The sequence below is a fragment of the Rhipicephalus microplus genome, chromosome 5 (assembly GCF_043290135.1).
Source record: "Rhipicephalus microplus isolate Deutch F79 chromosome 5, USDA_Rmic, whole genome shotgun sequence".
NCBI lineage: Eukaryota > Metazoa > Arthropoda > Arachnida > Ixodida > Ixodidae > Rhipicephalus > Rhipicephalus microplus.
This window is the reverse complement of record NC_134704.1, coordinates 126,180,203-126,198,409: the sequence shown is the minus strand read 5'-3', so window position 1 is coordinate 126,198,409 and position 18,207 is coordinate 126,180,203. Positions and strand designations below refer to the sequence as shown.

The following is an 18,207-nucleotide window of genomic DNA, read 5'->3' as shown; positions in this document are numbered from 1 at the left end:
AATATAGACATGTTTTTGGTACTTTTATTAGCCCGACCGAGATGAACTATCGCTCATATATTGCTTAATATGCAAATTTTCTTTAAAACTTGATATTACCTGTATAATTATTACGAACCTAAGTAAGGAATTAGTATGGGCTGAGGATCCTAAGAATTCTATTTTTTTTGTCCATTGAAATGTCTTATACACCCTTTCCTAATAGTTATTTGCATTCTACAGTTAATGTAGAGCAATGTGAGCCATTAACAGCTCAGAACCAAAAAATAATTGTAGAAAAAGTTTTTTCAATAGGAGCTACACTTTACACATTGTAAAGGCATAAAACTAAAGCTGTACAACTTACTATAAAACTAATTTCATATTTGTAATCAGCATCAAAGCCACAGAGGAAGAAATATTTATTCCTCTGTGATAAAAGCCTATATATATACAGTAAAAATTTTATTGCTCTTAACTACAGATTAACACACTTTTTTTTTTTTTAGACTTGCGTCTCCTCGTAAGCACTCCCATACATAAAGGAATCTTTTATTCATAGCACTCCTTGGTCAAGTGTGGCCCTTGCACCATTACATCCACATATAAATGTTGCCACTTGTACAAGTTCTACAAGTATTGTCTTCATAGAGGCTGGCAGGCTTGTATGTGCCGCTGTTCAAAAGAGGACGAAGTTGCCCTTGCGGGAGAAGATAAAGTTGTATTGCTGTTGATCGAATCAGTCACCGTGTAACGTGACAATATTGTTATTTTGGGCAGTCGCGATGATATACTGCGGAATTTGAGGTCCAGGACTAGGATTTAGTGCAAGAAAGTGAATTTTTATGACAAATAACATCGATAACAAAGGGGATGTTATGACCGATTTACACTATTGTAAGTCGACTTAAATGTACGTCAGTTCCCTTAAAATCGCACGGCAAAGAAATATGAAAGAAAATTTACTTACGATGGCTATGAAGGAAAAAAAATCCAGTGTGCCAAGGTGGCTTCACGGAAGTTCTTGAAAGCTATGCAGAAAAGCTAGCTTTACAAAAATGCATGAAAATAGGTTTTTTGGTTGTTTTTTTTTTTGACAGCCAAAACAAGCTTTCTATTTCAGATTATGACTAAATGGGGCATAAATACGTACGAGACTGTTGGAGAACAATGCCTATTAAACTCAAAATTTCGATCGAGTTATGTCAAGTGACTGTCTTGATGCTTTTTGTTTGAAAGGCGACAAAAATTACATCTTGGCACATGCTCAGCGCAAATTATCAACTTTTTTCCTGAAATGTAGCATGATGTGGCAGGTTCGACCACTTGCAACAGTTATGGCATCACTGAGCTTAAGGTAATCATTGCGAGTGGAACATACCGCGTGGTGCTGTAGGAGATCGCCACCCCAGGAAAAGTTCTGAAGTACTACATGTATTCCTGATGTGAAATGTGATACCCCTGTCACACGGGCACGTGAAATATTTTCGAGCAAAAAGACATCTGAAAAAAGAAAGTTTCATCCATAGACACAAGACAGCGGTTGCTCTCTTTTTCCTCGAAGTTGTCTTTTCTAGAAACAGCGTTCAAATCTTGTTCACGGCCAAACTGTAAGCAGTAATCTCTTTCAGTCTTAAAAAAAAAATTAGCCCCGAAACCAGTGAGTGCCAGCAATTATAACCACTGAAAAAAAAAAATTGCAAATGTTAGTTCATCACACAGAAGGCCTATTAACATAAAGCTCATTAGACAGTTTCCTAGGACACTACCGTAAGCAAGTCTATAGGCTCGGGGAATACATGGAGAGGTTTAGCGCATCGTTACGGTGCAGTGGTCGTTGCATCCTTGCGTGCGATTATAGCCAACTCTGGCGAGTGAACAGCCTTGAATGCACACAAAGCGCAACTGCTGCAGTGATCTGCGAGGGACAATTGTATTTTATATATCGAGATAGGAAACTTGCTTTTCACTGGTATTATTTTGAAAGCTAGCACCACGCTTTCGACTGTGCGTTTGAAGAGGAGAACACCAAGCAGAGATGCTCAGTGTGATGTGTGCGAGGCAACGCCTCTTCATTAAAAATCTTTCAACTTCCTAAAGGAGTTTGCGTGCTCGTGTGACAGGGGTATTAATTACCGTTCTGTTACAATTCATGCACGCAGCAAAAATTTGAAAGACAGACGTAAAAGGTTAAAAGTATTTTATTTTACTTCCAAGGACCATTGTACAAAGTTGTGTCCTCATTTTATCTCAGACTGTCACATTTGTCACTTGTGCAAGAGACTACTAAAATTTTGATAGTAAAAAGTTTTAAAAAATGTGTAGAGATGTTTAAAAAAAAATGTAAAAAGTACTGCGAAGATGATCCCAATTTGAGCCTTACATCTTCTCGCAGAGGGTCTTGATCGCCTTGCACAGCTCGTTAAGCGACTTGTCTCTGGTCGTTACCTTCACCACCTGCACAGACGGGAAAGCCTTTAATTAGAAGTGCGCAGGCATTTAAAATTCGTTTATATTTATTTCACAAGGCATAATAGACAAAACTGGTTGAGCTAGGATAGCAACATGCGCATAACACAGGCAACAATGTAGTAGCACCTACCCAACAGCAATGCACCTGATAATGCATAAAGCATTTTTAAGAGGCAATTTTAAATTCCCAATCATCAAAAGTCAAGAAAACAAACTAATTCAGCTCCGTTTAATAAAAAACACCTTGAGCGAGATATTACATAAAGAGTGGTTGCACGGAATACAAATACACGAGTACTATTTTATATAATACAATAAATTTATTGTTAAAAAGTGTTAGTACACTAATGTAATCATTATGCACTATTTGTTTATTGATGTCTAGTATGCATGTCTACTGTGTCTAAATACAACATTTGTTAATGTCTATTATATCGGTACATCTTCATTTTCTTGATGTATAACCTCGTAAATGCCGTACTTATTTTACATAAGAGCACAGTGAATGCTAAAATTTTCACCATCCTTAGACTTCTCTCATAATGAGACAGTGGCCCAATATCCCCACATTTCAATTAGCCAAAAACATGCACTGCACCCCTGCCTAATTAATGCTGCCAACACCACGCACACCTGACGACAATTTTTCTTTCACCAATAAATAGATGTTTGCTTTAGGGTGCAGCAAGTGCCAAAGACCACTTTACTCTGTAAACTTTGCTCACCTGGCCATTGTTCACGTGGACGTGAATGGGCACGCCTGAAGTTTTTGCTTCGACTGGACTGCCCGAGAGTGACAGCAGTGTTTCACCCCGTCGCACCGGTCGTGCTGAAGCTGGCCGCTTGCTGTAAATGCAGGCAGGTGCAATTCCATTACTACTGCAGCGTAGAAGGACAAAATCTTCTAAATGGCACTGAACCAAGCTTCATGACAGGACAACTTGTCGCTTGCACAACCCCTGGTGTAATGTAAACACACCAGTGTGGTAAAGTTTTCTGTACACGCCACTAAGTGAAGCTAGGCCTCCTCAATTGGCTTGAATACCTTAACATTCATGCCTCTTTGCAGCATGTTGGTGATAGCTAACAAATAATAATTCTTGATGAACCAAAGCTGTACACTTGACTATCTTTTGAATAATCATGAAATCTTCACATTTTCGCCACTTGACAGTGTAAGGCGGGACTCTGATGAAAAGCCATGTTATCGTAGAATGAACTGATCAGTTTAACAAATTTTATCATGCGCTGGAAACTACAAACTGGAACTTCATTTATGCAGAAAAAGACCCCGATAAAACATACCATCTTTTTTATGAAGCACTTATGGTTATCTATGACCGAAATTTCCCATTTGTTCTATTCCATAGGAAGATAGTTCACAAGCCTTGGATTAGTGGGTGTTTGTACAAAAGAATAACAAAAACAGAATGTACCACGCATTTGTACAGACATGTGACGTGGCTCTACTTAGCCAATTTAAAAAATACCGTAATAAGTTAAATGCCGACTTGAAAAAAGCTAGGACCTGCTGCTATCAAATCCTTTCTAGTATACTCAATGAACCTAGAAAGCCGTGGAACGAAGTAAACAATTTATCTAACAACTCGAAAGTGAAACGTTTAGCATTACAGCTTTTGCCCATGGTAAAACTGAATTGGAAGCACTCTCCGAAATCAATGAATACTTTACCAATGTGGGTGCACTACAATCAAATCTCAGTTCTGAGGCCCATCATGTAATACATAAACGCGCAAGCTTGCTGCACTCAATTAGTTTTTTTTTAAGTCAACAAAAGGTGGAAAAATTAGTAGGTAAAATTAAAACCAATGTTTATAGAGGAATTGAATTATGTGCCTCATCCATTAAATATGTATTGGATCTTATATCATTACCATTAACACATATTAATAGAATGCTTGAAGGCATCTTCCCCTCAGATCTAAAGTTTGCTCGCATATGCCCCGTATATAAGGGTGGCACTGTTAATGATATATGTAAATACAGGCCAATTTCTGTGCTACCCATGTTATCTAAGGTATTTGAAAACGTAATAAACTTGCATCTCGTCAATTTCATAAATAAGCACCACACAAATGACACACAGTATGGCTTCCAGAAGAATAAAACCACCGAGCTAGCTTTATTACACGTCAATTGAATATTGCATGACTGAAAACACTTTACAAAGCAGGTCTTTTCATTGATCTAAGGAAAGCATTTGATTGCGTTAATCACAACATTTTGCTATCGAAACTCAATGATTATAGCACTTGTGGTGTCACCTAAAATCTTAAAGAGTTACCTTTCTTGTAGAAAACAGTGTATCGAAATTGATAATTTTACCTCTCCTACTACCACCATAAAACAAGGAGTGCCCCAGGGGTCGATCATGGGACCCTTGTTATTTATATCGTTTGTTAAGGACCTATTTGACATTCTGAATTCCCTAAATTTAGTAATGAACGATGACGACACCAACATCTTTTTTCAGCGCTCACACTTATTCAGCTTGATAAATTGATAAACGAATATTTCATTCAGCTGGATGGATGGCTTCATGCAAATAAAACAGCTCTAAATATACAGAAATATAATTATGTCTTCTTTAGGCCCTCCTATAAACCATGTGACATCCAGATTACGCTAACGTTTGAGGAGACCGTTTTAAAGCGCGTAAAATGTCAGAAATTTTTAGCCGTGTGGTTTGAAAAAAGCATGTGCTGGAATACACACATCAATAAACTCACTTCAGAAATAAACAAAGCTGTCGGTGTTATATCCGAAATTTCAGATTTAATTCCTTTACATTTAAAAAAAAAGCGATATATTATGTGCACTTCTACTCCCGGTAGAAGTGCGTATAATATTGCACACTTGTCTGGGGTACCCCAACAACTTCCAATTACAAAAAACTGGAAACAATGCAAAAGTGCTCAGGGTATTTGAGAATTATTCTGGCGAGCCAAAAGACTTACCAACAAATCCCTTATTTATAAAGCATAATTCGCTTAAAGCAAGCAATTTGTATGACTATGAACTCCTCATGCACATACATAAACATAATCTGCTAGACATCCCACATGAAACATCACAGCGTTATCTTCTATGCAATAAGCAGACACCAATACCACAAACACGTACAAATTATGGAAGATCAGTCCTCACTTATCAGATACCCACCCTATTAATTGTGTCTTTACACATAAACTTTGATGTTCCACTTTATCAATTTAAAAAACAAATAACACTGAGCGCACAGCCATTCCAAGCTCATGTGTCTTCATACCATTTTTCTTGCATTATCCAACATTATGATACGTTTCAAATGTGCTTATTTATTTCCTGCATGTACCTATCTTATTCACTTTCCTTTATAATGGTGTGTTAAATGTTAATGTGCATTTTTCTGTAACATCCATTTCATGGTCTCAGTGCCTTACATTGTATTTTTTTATTAGTTTCTTTCGTATCTTTGTTTATATAAAAAATTGTACAAGTTATACAGGTTTTTTTTCCTCCGTGAATATCCATTCACTGCTGCCTGTACAGTCCCCCAAGTCTCCACAAGCTGTTTTGAACAGCTTTTTTGTCTGGGGAACCACCAAATGTGTGGTGAAAATAAATAAATAAACTAATGGAGTGAATTGAGCAAGTTGGTATGCAGTCAAGCCCGACTATATCGAACCCGTTTATATCAAATTATCCCGTATATCGAACAATTCCTAAACACGATAAGTTTACATTGAGAATACATAGCAAAAGTTACTGTTTTATCGAACGAAAATAGCAACGAAAACTAATATATCAAACTCCATGTGCCTTAAAAGTGCCCCAGCAAGTTGGCTTTCCCTCGCTGTGGCGGGAAAAACTGCCGGCGCCACGCTAGAAAAAGTTGGTTAGACCCGGTTTTGCGCGGGCGAACATCCCCCTCCAAGAAATGATCCTGGGTCGCTCGCAGCGCTTACAGCCAATCGGAGGCCGTCGTGCTTTCTCCGAGGCGCGGAGAGAAGTGAGCGCCATTTTTTTTTTATGCTTGTGTGCCTGCTGCTGCCGATTCAGCGTGGTCTTTGGTGTTGCCTGTTGGTGCTCTGCAAACTATATTGGCACGCTGTCATCATGGCTTGAGCAAAGAGGCAAAATTTGCCGTTCGCCGGGAAACTCGAAATCATCAATCGGGTTGAGCGTGGTGAAAAGTCCAACGTCGCCGTTCAAAATTTCAAGGAGCACCTTGAGTACTATCCTGAAGAACAAGGCAGACATCAGGGCCATGTCGGACAAAAGGTCAGGTGCCCGTGGCGCCCGACGTGTGCGCGCTGCTTTGTACGAAGATGTTGAAGCGGCCGTTTACAAGTGGTTTGTGGACGTTCGTTCGCGAAACATCCCGGTGTCCGGCCCTATGATCGAGCAGAAAGCCAAGGACCTTCCTTTTTTACTTGGCAGGGATGATTTCCACGGCGGTTCAGGCTGGCTTCAGTGGTTCAAAGAACGGCGCGACATCCTTGGCAAAGCTGTTACAGGTGAAAGCAGAGCGGCGGACCTGGACAGCGTAGAAAAATGGCTGGAGGAAAACTGGCGAGATATCGCAGCAAGATATAGAGCCCAAGACATCTTCAATGCAGATTAAACCGCTCTATTTTGGCAAATGTTGGCAAACAAGATACTTGCGTGTCGTGGCGCCTAGACAAGCGGCGCCAAGGCAAACAAAGCTCGTGTGTCCGTGCTGTTGGCAGCTACTTAGGCGAATCGAAAAAGCTTGGACCTCTTGTTATCGGGAAAAGCACAGCACTGCTGTGTTTTTGAAATGCGCTATCGCTTCCAGTTACCTACCGAGCAAACTGTAAAGCGTGGATGACCGGGGAGCTTTTCAGCAGATGGCTATCGTCGTGGAATGATGATTTGGTAGGCGAAAATCGCAAGGTGTGCCTGCTCATGGACAATTGTTCATTGCACCACCGCAGTACGACCTTCAGCAACATCGAGCTGCGTTTTTTGCCCCCGAACACTACATCTGTACTGCAACCACTGGATCAAGGCGTTATACGCACAATGAAAGTCTGCTATCGGAAGCCCCTGGTAGAGAGGCTGCTGCAGAACCTTCGTGTCGGCAGGGAGCTTAAGATCGACTTGCTCGGAGCTATTTCTATGTTGAGTAGATCGTGGGCAGATGTCAAGAAGGAGACGATCCAGAACTGCTTTAGGCATGCCGGCTTCCGCATGCCTGGTGATGACACCCAATATACTGACAGCACTGAAGACACCGCAGGTGTTTCCGCCGAAGTTTGGAACGAGCAGGCAGAGTTCCCGGGTGCTGTCGACGGATCGACATTCGACGAGTTCATCGGTGCGGACGATGATGTCTTCATCATGGGCCAGTAACAGGATGAGGATTACATTGCAGACGTCGTGCCGACCACGAGCCAAAGCGACAGCAATATGGAAATAGACGACGGCCCATTGCCTACATCCTCCGAAGTGATTAGTGCACTTGCATTGGTCCTGTGCTATTGCTTGAATGTGGAAGGTTGCGGCCTCAGCTGCTCCGACTTGGACAACGTGGAGGCGTGCGTGCTGTCGCAGACAGCGAAGTCGTTGACACAGAAAAAAAAAAATCCAGGACTATTTTGTTCCACAGTAGGGCACGCAAGTAAGCCACCATATTAATAAAAAACTTTTCTTCTAGTTTGTTATGTGCCTTTGTGTTAAAACCTATACCGGGCCTATATCGAATTATGCCATATATCGAACTAATAAACGTTTTTTGGCGAGTTCGATATACCCGGGTTCGACTGTACTATCATAAACGTGCAGCATAGCACAACACTTGTGTCGTCTGTTTCTCGTCCATTGTCTGCTGCGCTGATTGTTTACCCGTAGATGACATGCACTGTTCAAGGCACTTTCACAAAAACATTTACTGCTATTTTCTCGGGAATTGAAGAATTACCAAAAAAAAAAAAAACGTTTACAAAGTATTTTAAAGTATAGTACATATGTGACAAATTTGATTCATGTAGCTTGATTTTACAAAGATTGGTCCTCGAGGTGCATCTTGCCTTCGCAGTACGACCACTGCTTAAAGGGCCACTCACCAGGTTTGACAATTTTGTGCCGACAAGCGCAAAGCATAAATGAGGCATTCACAACACTACGCGCAACGCAAATGAGTCAAATTGCAAGATGAATGCTGCCCCCTCCCTTTTGTGAGCGGGCACCCAGAGAATGAGGGCATGACGTGCGCGTATGAATGGCCCTACGTACATGGCAATGTAGCGACGTTGGTCCTCTACGTAGACGACTATGCTCCGACGTTGCCAACAGTGGCACGTGACATGGCAAAAATTATTTAACACGACATGCATAGCTTATGTGTTTGTTGCTTGAAGAGATGAATACGTATCTAGATAAATAATGAGACGCAACAAAAGAATGTCAGTTTTTTTTTTTTCATTTTTCCCTCAAGAGTTGCAATGAGATGCGGGGCTAATGTGCCGGCGTCAAGCATGCGTTCGTGTCCCTGCGGTCAGCGCATCGAGCAGACGACACCTGTGGAACGCTCCTATACGTTCGCGCACTCATTGTGCTCATCTATTCTACCGTGTCAAAGCCAGCGTTTCCAAACCATCATGCAGAAACACGCAAAACAACGCTGGTTAACAAAAAAAAAAAAAAAAAGTGCCGCTCGTGTGCATGGGGGTTGGGCTTGTTCGGGCACGTCATGCGCACGTGACCGAACAAGCCGGAGAGGGTAGGGAAGAGATTTGGCTTGCGAAGGCTGAGTAGAGGAGCGGCAAGAGTTTCGAGCTCGCCTCCTTTCACCCTCGTTTCGCGCCGATTGGAAAAAAAAAAAAAAAAAAAAAGTTTTCTCAGCTCCTAATGAACACATTGAAAAAATTTTTGTGGCAAAATGTTCCTCATCAGAAACGCAACAACTTCCACGGTCCAACTAAAATTTGATATGGAGCCTGGTGAGTAGCCCTTTAAAGCCCCTCAAAGAGCTTACCGAATGTCAAACTTGGGAGTCACGATGGGTACACCAGTAGTTGTCCGGGTGTGGAGGACTGGCGTGCGCACGCTCGCTTTACGGGCCCTCTTGGTAGACTTCGGTACACCGAGCGCCTCGTCGGACGCTTTCTTCTTGGAGATTGCCGAGCGGCGCTGGCTAGCTGTCTGCACAATAGAGCAAGGGGATCGCAATAGTTAGAGCAGAGTAATTGTTTGACGAGGTTTCTCATCTTGCAAAACGATGAATGAGAAGAATCAATGGCTACGAGCCAGATGAAGCCAATTTGAGACAGAAGTTCTCTCGTCCCTAATAATTCACACCGAGCACTGGTTCTAAAAGCATCACAATTTCAGCCACATCTGTACTATGGCTGAGCAAAAGGCTTGTAAAGTATGCTTTATCAAAGAAAATCTACACAACTTTACAGAGCTAGCCAAGAACAGCTTAGCTGGTAACTTTGAAAAGCTCGAAAAACAATATTTATATAGACCACATTGGCTTAAAAAGGTGGTGCCATCAAATTTCGAGGCTGAAACAAGCCTCTTGAGGGTTTCCTCTGTATGCTAGGACACTCCTCACGAACGGTCGGACACCAGCAAACATATAGAAGATATTTCAATTTACCTCGGGAGTGTACCTAAATGCTCATTCTTCCGACCGAAGCCCATTGCAAGCGCATCCAGAAGTGTTTTAACTCGTAGGAAAGGCGACGAACGTCACAGCGACGTCACACCGGATCTGTAGAGAGCGTGTGTACGCACAGGTTTCCCCTTCATGGCAAACAAAGATTCATCGCAGCGCACCCCCTCATTATGTCAATGTGTGAGGCTGTTTGCCCCCTCCCCCCCCTATCGTAGATGACTATGGGAGTGGCCGCCCCCTTATCCCCCTCCCGTGCGCACACGTATAGTAGTGAGGTGAGCCACCTTCAGAGACCTCCGCCACCTACGTGCTGGGCCCGCAAAGCGTCTGTGGCTGCTACACGTTTGTTTTGCAGGTGCTTGTGCAGCAGGTGTGTGCGAGAAAGCCAGTGAGAGCAGACAATAATCGGCATGAGGTGCTTCACAGCCTTGCAGGGACACGTGACCAAGCTACACTTGCACGTCACAGCCCGATTCGGTGCCCAGAATACTAAACCGAAATTTGTCAACATAGAAAAGGCAATATCAATTTATTTAGCGAGAATAAATGAATCTTGGTGCGTCTATCATGCTTCCTGGAGCTAAAAGAAATGCTTGCCGCATAGAATGCGCAAGCAACGAAAATGGTGACACCGCCCCTTAGTGATATTTACTGAATTGGGTACATACAGTAGGCCTCCAAACCTCTTCACAAGCGACTTCATTTTTATCGATTGAGGAGTATGTAAGCCCCTGCAGACATCTTCCAAAAGTGCAATATTAGCACGGCTGATGTGCGGGCATTAAAATGATGTCACCTGCGTTCCTACCATACTGAACGTTTTCTGGAATACCACGCGTCCTCTTGGGGCAAAAGCGGTGCCTTTGGTATTGTGAAAGGGCAAGCTGCCCGTAAGCGAGAAACCCTTTAATGATACAGACCTCTGAATCGCCACGCTTTCTTTCATTTTCAACATTTTGAAACTAGTAATCTTGCTATTAGAAGCATTTTACAGCAGTAAAATTTTAGTTTTGGAGCAGTTTTGGAGCACTTTGGCATAGGTATATATTCATAATGGAGCATTTCGGAGAAGAAAGTACCTCAAACACTTTAATATTAGACGCTGACCTAGAACAAAGAATACTTTTAGATTGAAAAAGGCTTTGAGAAGTTTCAGGTCGCTCTTTTCACCATATCAGGTTTATTAATTGGGGAGAAATTATTGGTAATACATTAATTTATAAATTATTTCTGAATTACGCGCCGAAATCTCTGCACGCGATACCACGAATTTCAATGTGTATTTTTTTACTTTAACGACATTCGCTCAAAGTAATTTCCCGAGACTTAGTACAGTAAGTCTAGAGCCACCTCAGAAGTCAGTTTACTTTGTTTTTAGTACTTAAGAGCTATGTAGGACCAAGTGAAAAAACTTCAAAATTTATAAAGTCCTGGCAAATGACACATTAATGCAACTATGTGAAGCCACTCGAATTTTTCTTGTGGTTTTTTTTTTGCTTACCAAGAGAGTTCTCGCGGCAAGCAGGACGATTTTGGAATTACGAAAGCATAATTCACTAATGTTAATTTCATTAATTTGGACACGCTTAATTCGAACTTCCGGTTAATCAGAACTGACACTGTGTGGTCCCTATGTGTATTCCAACGGGCAAAAACGCCCTGTAATTCGAACGTGCAAGCACTTGCGACGGTTATTTCGAACATACAGCACTCCGAAAATGCTCTCGGCACCATGCCCGATTACGCAGCGGCACCTACAACACCTAAACGCTGCGTGCGAAGAAGGAAAAGAAGGAAAGGCTTGGGCGTAATGTTTGCTCTTTCTCAAACGCATACCTGCCAACCTGGCAACAGATAAAGTCGTCAAACCAGACTGGCCTGAATTTTATTGCGATAACAATGATATGGACACTCTCCCCTTGATTTCCCCGCAGGCGTCGAGGTCATGCATCATATACGGTATGTATACGTATCTATATATATGAAAGTGCAAGAAAGAAAAGGAAAAAAAAAAGACTGGCGCGGAATCGAATGTGGGACCTCCAGGTCGTGAATGCGAGGTGTTAACCATTGAGCCAGCGAGAGGTACCTCCAACGTTCAAATGGCAAGCTATTCATATCTACCATTTACCGCTGTTGGCGGGCATATCGGGGGGGGGGGGGGGGGGGAACTATCGTGTTTTCAGCATTATCAGCAAGGTGGCGCAGTGAGCGCGCAGCGGCTCTCATCTCTCACGCGTACTTTGGCCCGCGTAGAGGATAATGGGGGGGGGGGGGGGGAGGGGTATGCTCGATTGCACGCCATTATTTTGCAGTGGGGGGAATAGTAAGTCTTGGCTAGCCTTGGAGTTTCAGCGGAACGACGCTGTTGTAGTTACCGGGCGCACAAAGGTCACTGCAATTGTTGCACAGCCTCTGTTGGTGAAAAGGACGTGCTTTTCAGACAGCGAAGTAACAACCGAGGCGCTTATTCGCATTAATTTGTACGTGCAAGTACGTTTCATGCACCCTTTGTGCGTGGAAAACGCAGGGCACATTTCGATCTGCTTGCTATTCTGCGCTTGACCTTCCAATTTTTTGCTATCGCATTTATTGCTTCGCCCTTGTGACAAAGCTGACTTTTTTTTTCCATGCAGCCAGATCTCGCACACACATTTAGATTTTCGGGATATTATTATGGCAACCCTACACATGGAAGAAACGGTCGCAATCCGGGAGATTTTGCAAGTATGTGATGATAACACGAATACATAAAGTTCTCTCTTGGTTGCAGAATATAGCACGTCGTTTTTGTGGCCTCTGTGACCAGCTACGGCTATGCGCCATAGCCAAATGCGGAGGCCACGCCATTTTACAAACATTTTTTTTTATCCGAAATAAAATATTTATCGTGAATTATCAGGCAAGGTTAGTAAAATCGTACGCGCCATCTAAAATCGTACATTTTATGGGAGAGTCGGAATAGTTGGCAGGTATGCAAATGCCAATCTGGGACGCGCCTGTGCCACGCTTCTCCCTTTTCGGTCGCTGCCACGTAAAGACCCTTTTTCTTTCAACGCCGCTCGCAAAGATAGCAAAAAAAAGCTCGTTTGGCGCACTTTGGTGTAGAAGTGGGATCCCCGCTACTGCCATGAATGATTCCATGTTGTAACAGACAGCCGATACCCCAAGAAGGACGTCTACATTCACAACTCCACTTTTCAACATTCTCTCTATGCCATGTGGTGTTTCGCAACAAGTATGAAGCAACATATTAGCTTCATCTGTTGAGTGAAAAATTAACCAGCATTGGCCAATTCACACTTGTATCCCATACTTTGTTTGCGAGTACGAGAGAGATGAGCTCAGCTTTCCATAACGAAAGAATTATGATGCACTTACCTTCTTGGCCTTTGCACTCGCCAGAATTGCTCTCTGCCTGCGATGAAATTAAGGGAAAAATTATTGTGAAAAGAACCAAACCATTTAGAAGTTCAGGTTATGCAAACAGTGACATGGTTTTATTACAAATAGCTGATGCACAGGCACTGCAATAAGAACCTTAAAATCAGGTAATTGAAAAAACCCTAACTGAACCGAGGTAGTATTTCGAAACAGTGGGTACGAGAACGGCACCCTCCATCACTTGCACCATAGTACCGACATCAATGCAGACCTCTTGATTTCTCTTCAGCTCCTCGATTGTGTTACCAAAATTTTATTTTTTATATTGCTAGCAAAAGCACCTTTGATCCCCTTTGGGAAAACTTGGCCGTGCCCACATCGCAGACCTGAAGCCTTTTGTCACAGTCTGACGATCTCGCGTCAGCGCCCTGCGGCACGGCGCGCAAGCAACGGGGCACACCCGGCGCGGCGGACCGCATTCGCACCCCGCACCGGTATAATGTGAGGAAGCGGTCACCTTTGCGATTTCGCTCTGGACGGCGGACTTCTCCGCAACCGAAGGCCCTCAGTTTACAGTCTAGCCTCAGTATAGGTTAGCTTCTTTACGGCCTTTTCTCGTAAAGAAGTCGACCCCGCCCAGTCTGCTGCCAGTGTTTTTTTTTTTTTAAGTGTTCATGCGTATTTTATGTTTCTTTTGCCTAATATTAAGTGTTATTTGTAATTTATATTGTTATTTTTTGACTAGAGATTGAATCATTTTGCTGTTTTTACTTTTTTTCCCGTGTTTATTTCGACTACTGCGAAGGGAGCCACGACCTTTTGTCGGTGCTTATGCCAGGAGAGAGACAAAGGACGCTTTGCACCTGCGCTCGCGCAGCCGTCGGCGGTGTGTATGCGTGCGTGCTTCTGTGCGTGTGTAAGCGCGTGAGGCTTCAGTGCGTGCCCGTGAAGAGTGCCTCATGGCTTCCCCCCATCGACGCGGACACTGGATGTCCTGGGGGGAATTGACCCACTGACGTCGGACAGTCTGGCTGTGCTCCAATCTGGGCCGTCGACGAAGAAGCCCTGCTCCCTTTACCACCATGGCTCCTGCGCGAGGCCAGCTGAAAGCAGCTATATGGTGCCGGCCAACGCCAGGGTGCCTAGCAGCCAATTCTGGTTTGGCCTCCCTGACCATTGGAGAGGCCCGGCTTCCCGCAACGTCCCAGCTCCGTCATCGAGCCAGAAATGCGGGGCCTCCGAACCACAACCGAAGCGGCGTCCGTCGGACTCGCGGCTAATCAAGAGCAGCAACGAGCCATCAGAGAGCCCCCTTTCTTGCCTCTGATCTCACACTCGTGCATCGCACCTAGCGAGCATTGTCACGCTCTTCCGCCACTCCGCGCGGTGGACGCTGTCCCGCTTCGGCACCACGAACACTACTACTACTACTTTCCTGTGCTCTATTCCGCAATTATTTTTATAGTGTCATGCGTTTATTAATGTTTTTTCCTCCTTTGTCATCATTTTTTTTCTTGCAGCAGTTACAGGGCTAAACTGCGGTTAGCTGGCGCTCATAGCAGTGTCATTAACTGCATGGGTGACGTCCGGCTGCCTTTGGCAGAACGGTAAAGGGCAAATTTAGGAGAGGAGGATGTGGGAATTGAGGCCGGCCTGCTGCCTTTGCGCGGGCTATGCCACCGCTTTCTCCGTTCTGATGTCCTGACACGTCTCCCCTCCTCCGCTGTCTGCCGCGCTGGGAGAGCAGAGCGAAGTTTAACCCCTCACCCTGTAGCGGACGAGGACTGTGGCGCCGCGCACGGAGTCTCTCGAGAGGTTTTCGCGCGCTGTGTCGGGAGCGGGCAGACAGATACTCTCCGGGACTGCAGATGGTGAGCCACGCAATCTTTTCCGTCCGTCGACTCGCGTCGCTCGGGGGCTCGTCGGACTTCGCTGACGGCACCTCGCGCCCGAGGCGAACGCTCACCTTTTGTTGCCCCACTGCGTACGCAAGGCCGAAGGGTGGTACGGTGTCCTAGTGCGTGGCCTAGCTATGCCGACCTGTCTCCCTCCAAAGCCAACACGAGCGCCTTTGGCCTCGCTCGAGCAGCCGGGCCTTGGTCCCGGCGTCTCAGTGGATCACCTTTACTGCGGAGACGTGCCCGCGGCACCCTGTGTAGTACTTTTGTGCCCGTGGCGTGGATAAACCTATTTGCTTTCCTGTCGCGCCTTTGCAACGGGCTGTACTGCGTTCGGTGGCCACAGACAATAAAGTGTTGCGACTGAGCAGTATCGTGTTCTCGCCACGGCGACGGCTAACGCCTGCCCTGCGGCTCGCTAAGGCCGAACCCACGCTGGTGGCCATACTCCTTCGGGATACATGTACACTACAATCTTTGCATACAAACTCGATGCAGGAGCGGAAAAATTTTGCTAAAATAACTCAAATGAGCGATTAACAAAAAACCTTTAGGTTCACTTGCGAGTACTTGTTTATACTGAAAACTTGTAGGATGCGACAATTTACGGCGTACCCATTTCTTAAAGATTTTGTAAGGGCACATAGTGAGATATTAATCATCACAACTGAGGCCTCCAATCTAGATGACACCAAAACTGAGTGCATCTGGCTGACAAGAAATGCACCATCTGGGTTGCATCAGACCGGAAAGCCCAACAACAGTAAGCAAATCTCGCCCTTAAGCAGCCCATAAATTCACTCCACTCTTAGGCAAAGATCATTTGAATGATTTAGCCTTCAACTGCGCTACATAATAGATGTGTCTGCAATGGAGTCTTATACCTTTTACAATTAATATCATGTAATGTTGCCGAGTATAATGCGATGTAAGAGTCATTACTGTATGTCAACAGTATTGTTGCAAAACAGACAAAAAATTCTATTTCATTGCAGCGCAAGCACATGAAATTCAAGTACGTGACCGTGGAAATAATCGAGGGGGGAGGGGCACACTGTTTCGGAGCAGCATCACATTGCAACCGTGCGAGCCAAAAAAGTAGTAGAAAAGGAGGGAGTCGAGGGAGGAGTCTGCTTCATCATGGACCTAGTGGCAGCTGCCACGTCATTTTGGTCGAAGTACCCAGCACAGTCACCACAAAAACTTACAGTTGCGGTTGAATGACGCTTATTTAAAGGGCCAGGTTAGCCTACAGGCAACGATGGCGTCGGCAGGCTGCCCAACTCTCATCGATGTACTTCTTGCTCGTCTCACAACCGTTGCATTAAGAAAGCAGGTGATTTAGAAAGCAGACAATAAGAAAGCAGGTGATCAATGGCAAATGATCATGCATAACGAAGACAACACCGAAAGGAGATTCTGAGTGGAGTTTTCATCACTAGGCACCCATACCTCTTCCGCGATGGACACTAAATACCTGAGAAAACACAGAGTCGAAAAAATGTGTATCGAGGAGACATCGAGTCAAAATGTTTGCTGCATTTTCCGGTAGCGTATCTGTATTAACACATGAAACTTGCATGTATATGTTGTGAACGAATTGCCGTTTCTTTAAAAATGTAACTTTTGAGGCTTAAGTATCTGGCTAAAATCGTGATGCCCTGGGGTTGCGATTTACTTGCAGAGCTAAAGTACCTAACCACATAAAAAAAGGAGAAACTACTGCAATGTGTTAGTCACCAAAATGTGGAATAAGACAATACTCTTGATCCCACTGCGAAGTGGACTCTGATAGAGCTCCATCAACTTATGATTGATTGATATGTGGGGTTTAACGTCCAAATACCATCATACGATTATGAGAGACGCTGTAGTGGAGGGCTCTGGAAATTTCGACCACCTGGGGTTCTTTAACGTGCACCCAAATCTGAGCACACGGGCCTACAACAGTTCCGCCTCCATCGGAAATGCAGCCGCCGCAGCTGGGATTTGATCCCGCGACCTGCGGGTCAGCAGCCGAGTACCTTAGCCACTAGGCCACCGCGGCGGGGCCCATAAACTTGTGGTCCGCAGATATTGGGTTTATGAAAATGTACTTTTATATGTTAATGGAATCTGCTTTTTTTGTGCTGCCCCACTTTAATGTTTCTACAACACATTTCATGTGAAGAATACAGCAGCAAATGTTTGCCTTGTACGAAAATCTTGTCAAATAACTTAGTTTATATAATGGAGGAGGTTTCAGCTACACCGTCTCCATAATATGTATAGAGCTTGAACTGTACGTCATGCTGTTCATGTCGCTTGCAGCGATAAAGGGGTGACAGGAAAGCAAAGTGGATCTGGGAACATCAATGTTCTTTTCAAGAAGTTCAGTTTTCTAATAGCATGCAGTGACAAAACTCTTAATTAGAGAACACTTCTAGATAAACAACATTGAAGTGTTGATAAGGCATAACTGATAACTAAGTGAGCTTCTGCAAATGGCTTCTTTACAGCAATTTTCTCGCTTTCACCAGCTTCCCAACTTGTTCAACGATCCATTTATTATTGTCCATTGAAGGCACCGAACACTGGAGAAGTATTAACGGAATTCCGACTCACCTCACTGTAGTGGCAGTTGAGGGCTTTGGGTCCGGTGGTACTTCACCGTCAGGCAAAGACGTGCTTGCCACTGACACTGATGAGGTGGCAGACATGTTCATAATGGGCACTGGATCAGTGGGAAGGAAATTGGTCAACTTTTAACAAAGGCTAAAATTAAGAAATAAGCTCTAAAAAGTTAGAAGTAAAGCATTTTCTCAATGGTGTACAAAACCAAGCTTA

At 44.0% G+C, this 18,207-nt stretch overlaps 1 protein-coding gene across 1 annotated transcript in view; it reads right to left on the bottom strand.

Moving 5' to 3' along the window:
• Window positions 1-2,162: 2,162 nt before the first annotated feature.
• LOC119174252 (uncharacterized) overlaps window positions 2,163-18,207 on the bottom strand; it is a 37,605-nt gene continuing 21,560 nt past the window's right edge. Inside the window, exons 5-9 of the mRNA XM_037425086.2 lie at window positions 17,986-18,094; window positions 13,481-13,517; window positions 9,455-9,621; window positions 3,177-3,297; window positions 2,163-2,436 (exon numbers count right to left, since the gene is read on the bottom strand). Of these exons, the coding sequence (XP_037280983.2) occupies window positions 2,359-2,436; window positions 3,177-3,297; window positions 9,455-9,621; window positions 13,481-13,517; window positions 17,986-18,094 (512 nt within the window). The 3' untranslated portion in view covers window positions 2,163-2,358. The remainder of the gene's footprint in view (window positions 2,437-3,176; window positions 3,298-9,454; window positions 9,622-13,480; window positions 13,518-17,985; window positions 18,095-18,207) is intronic.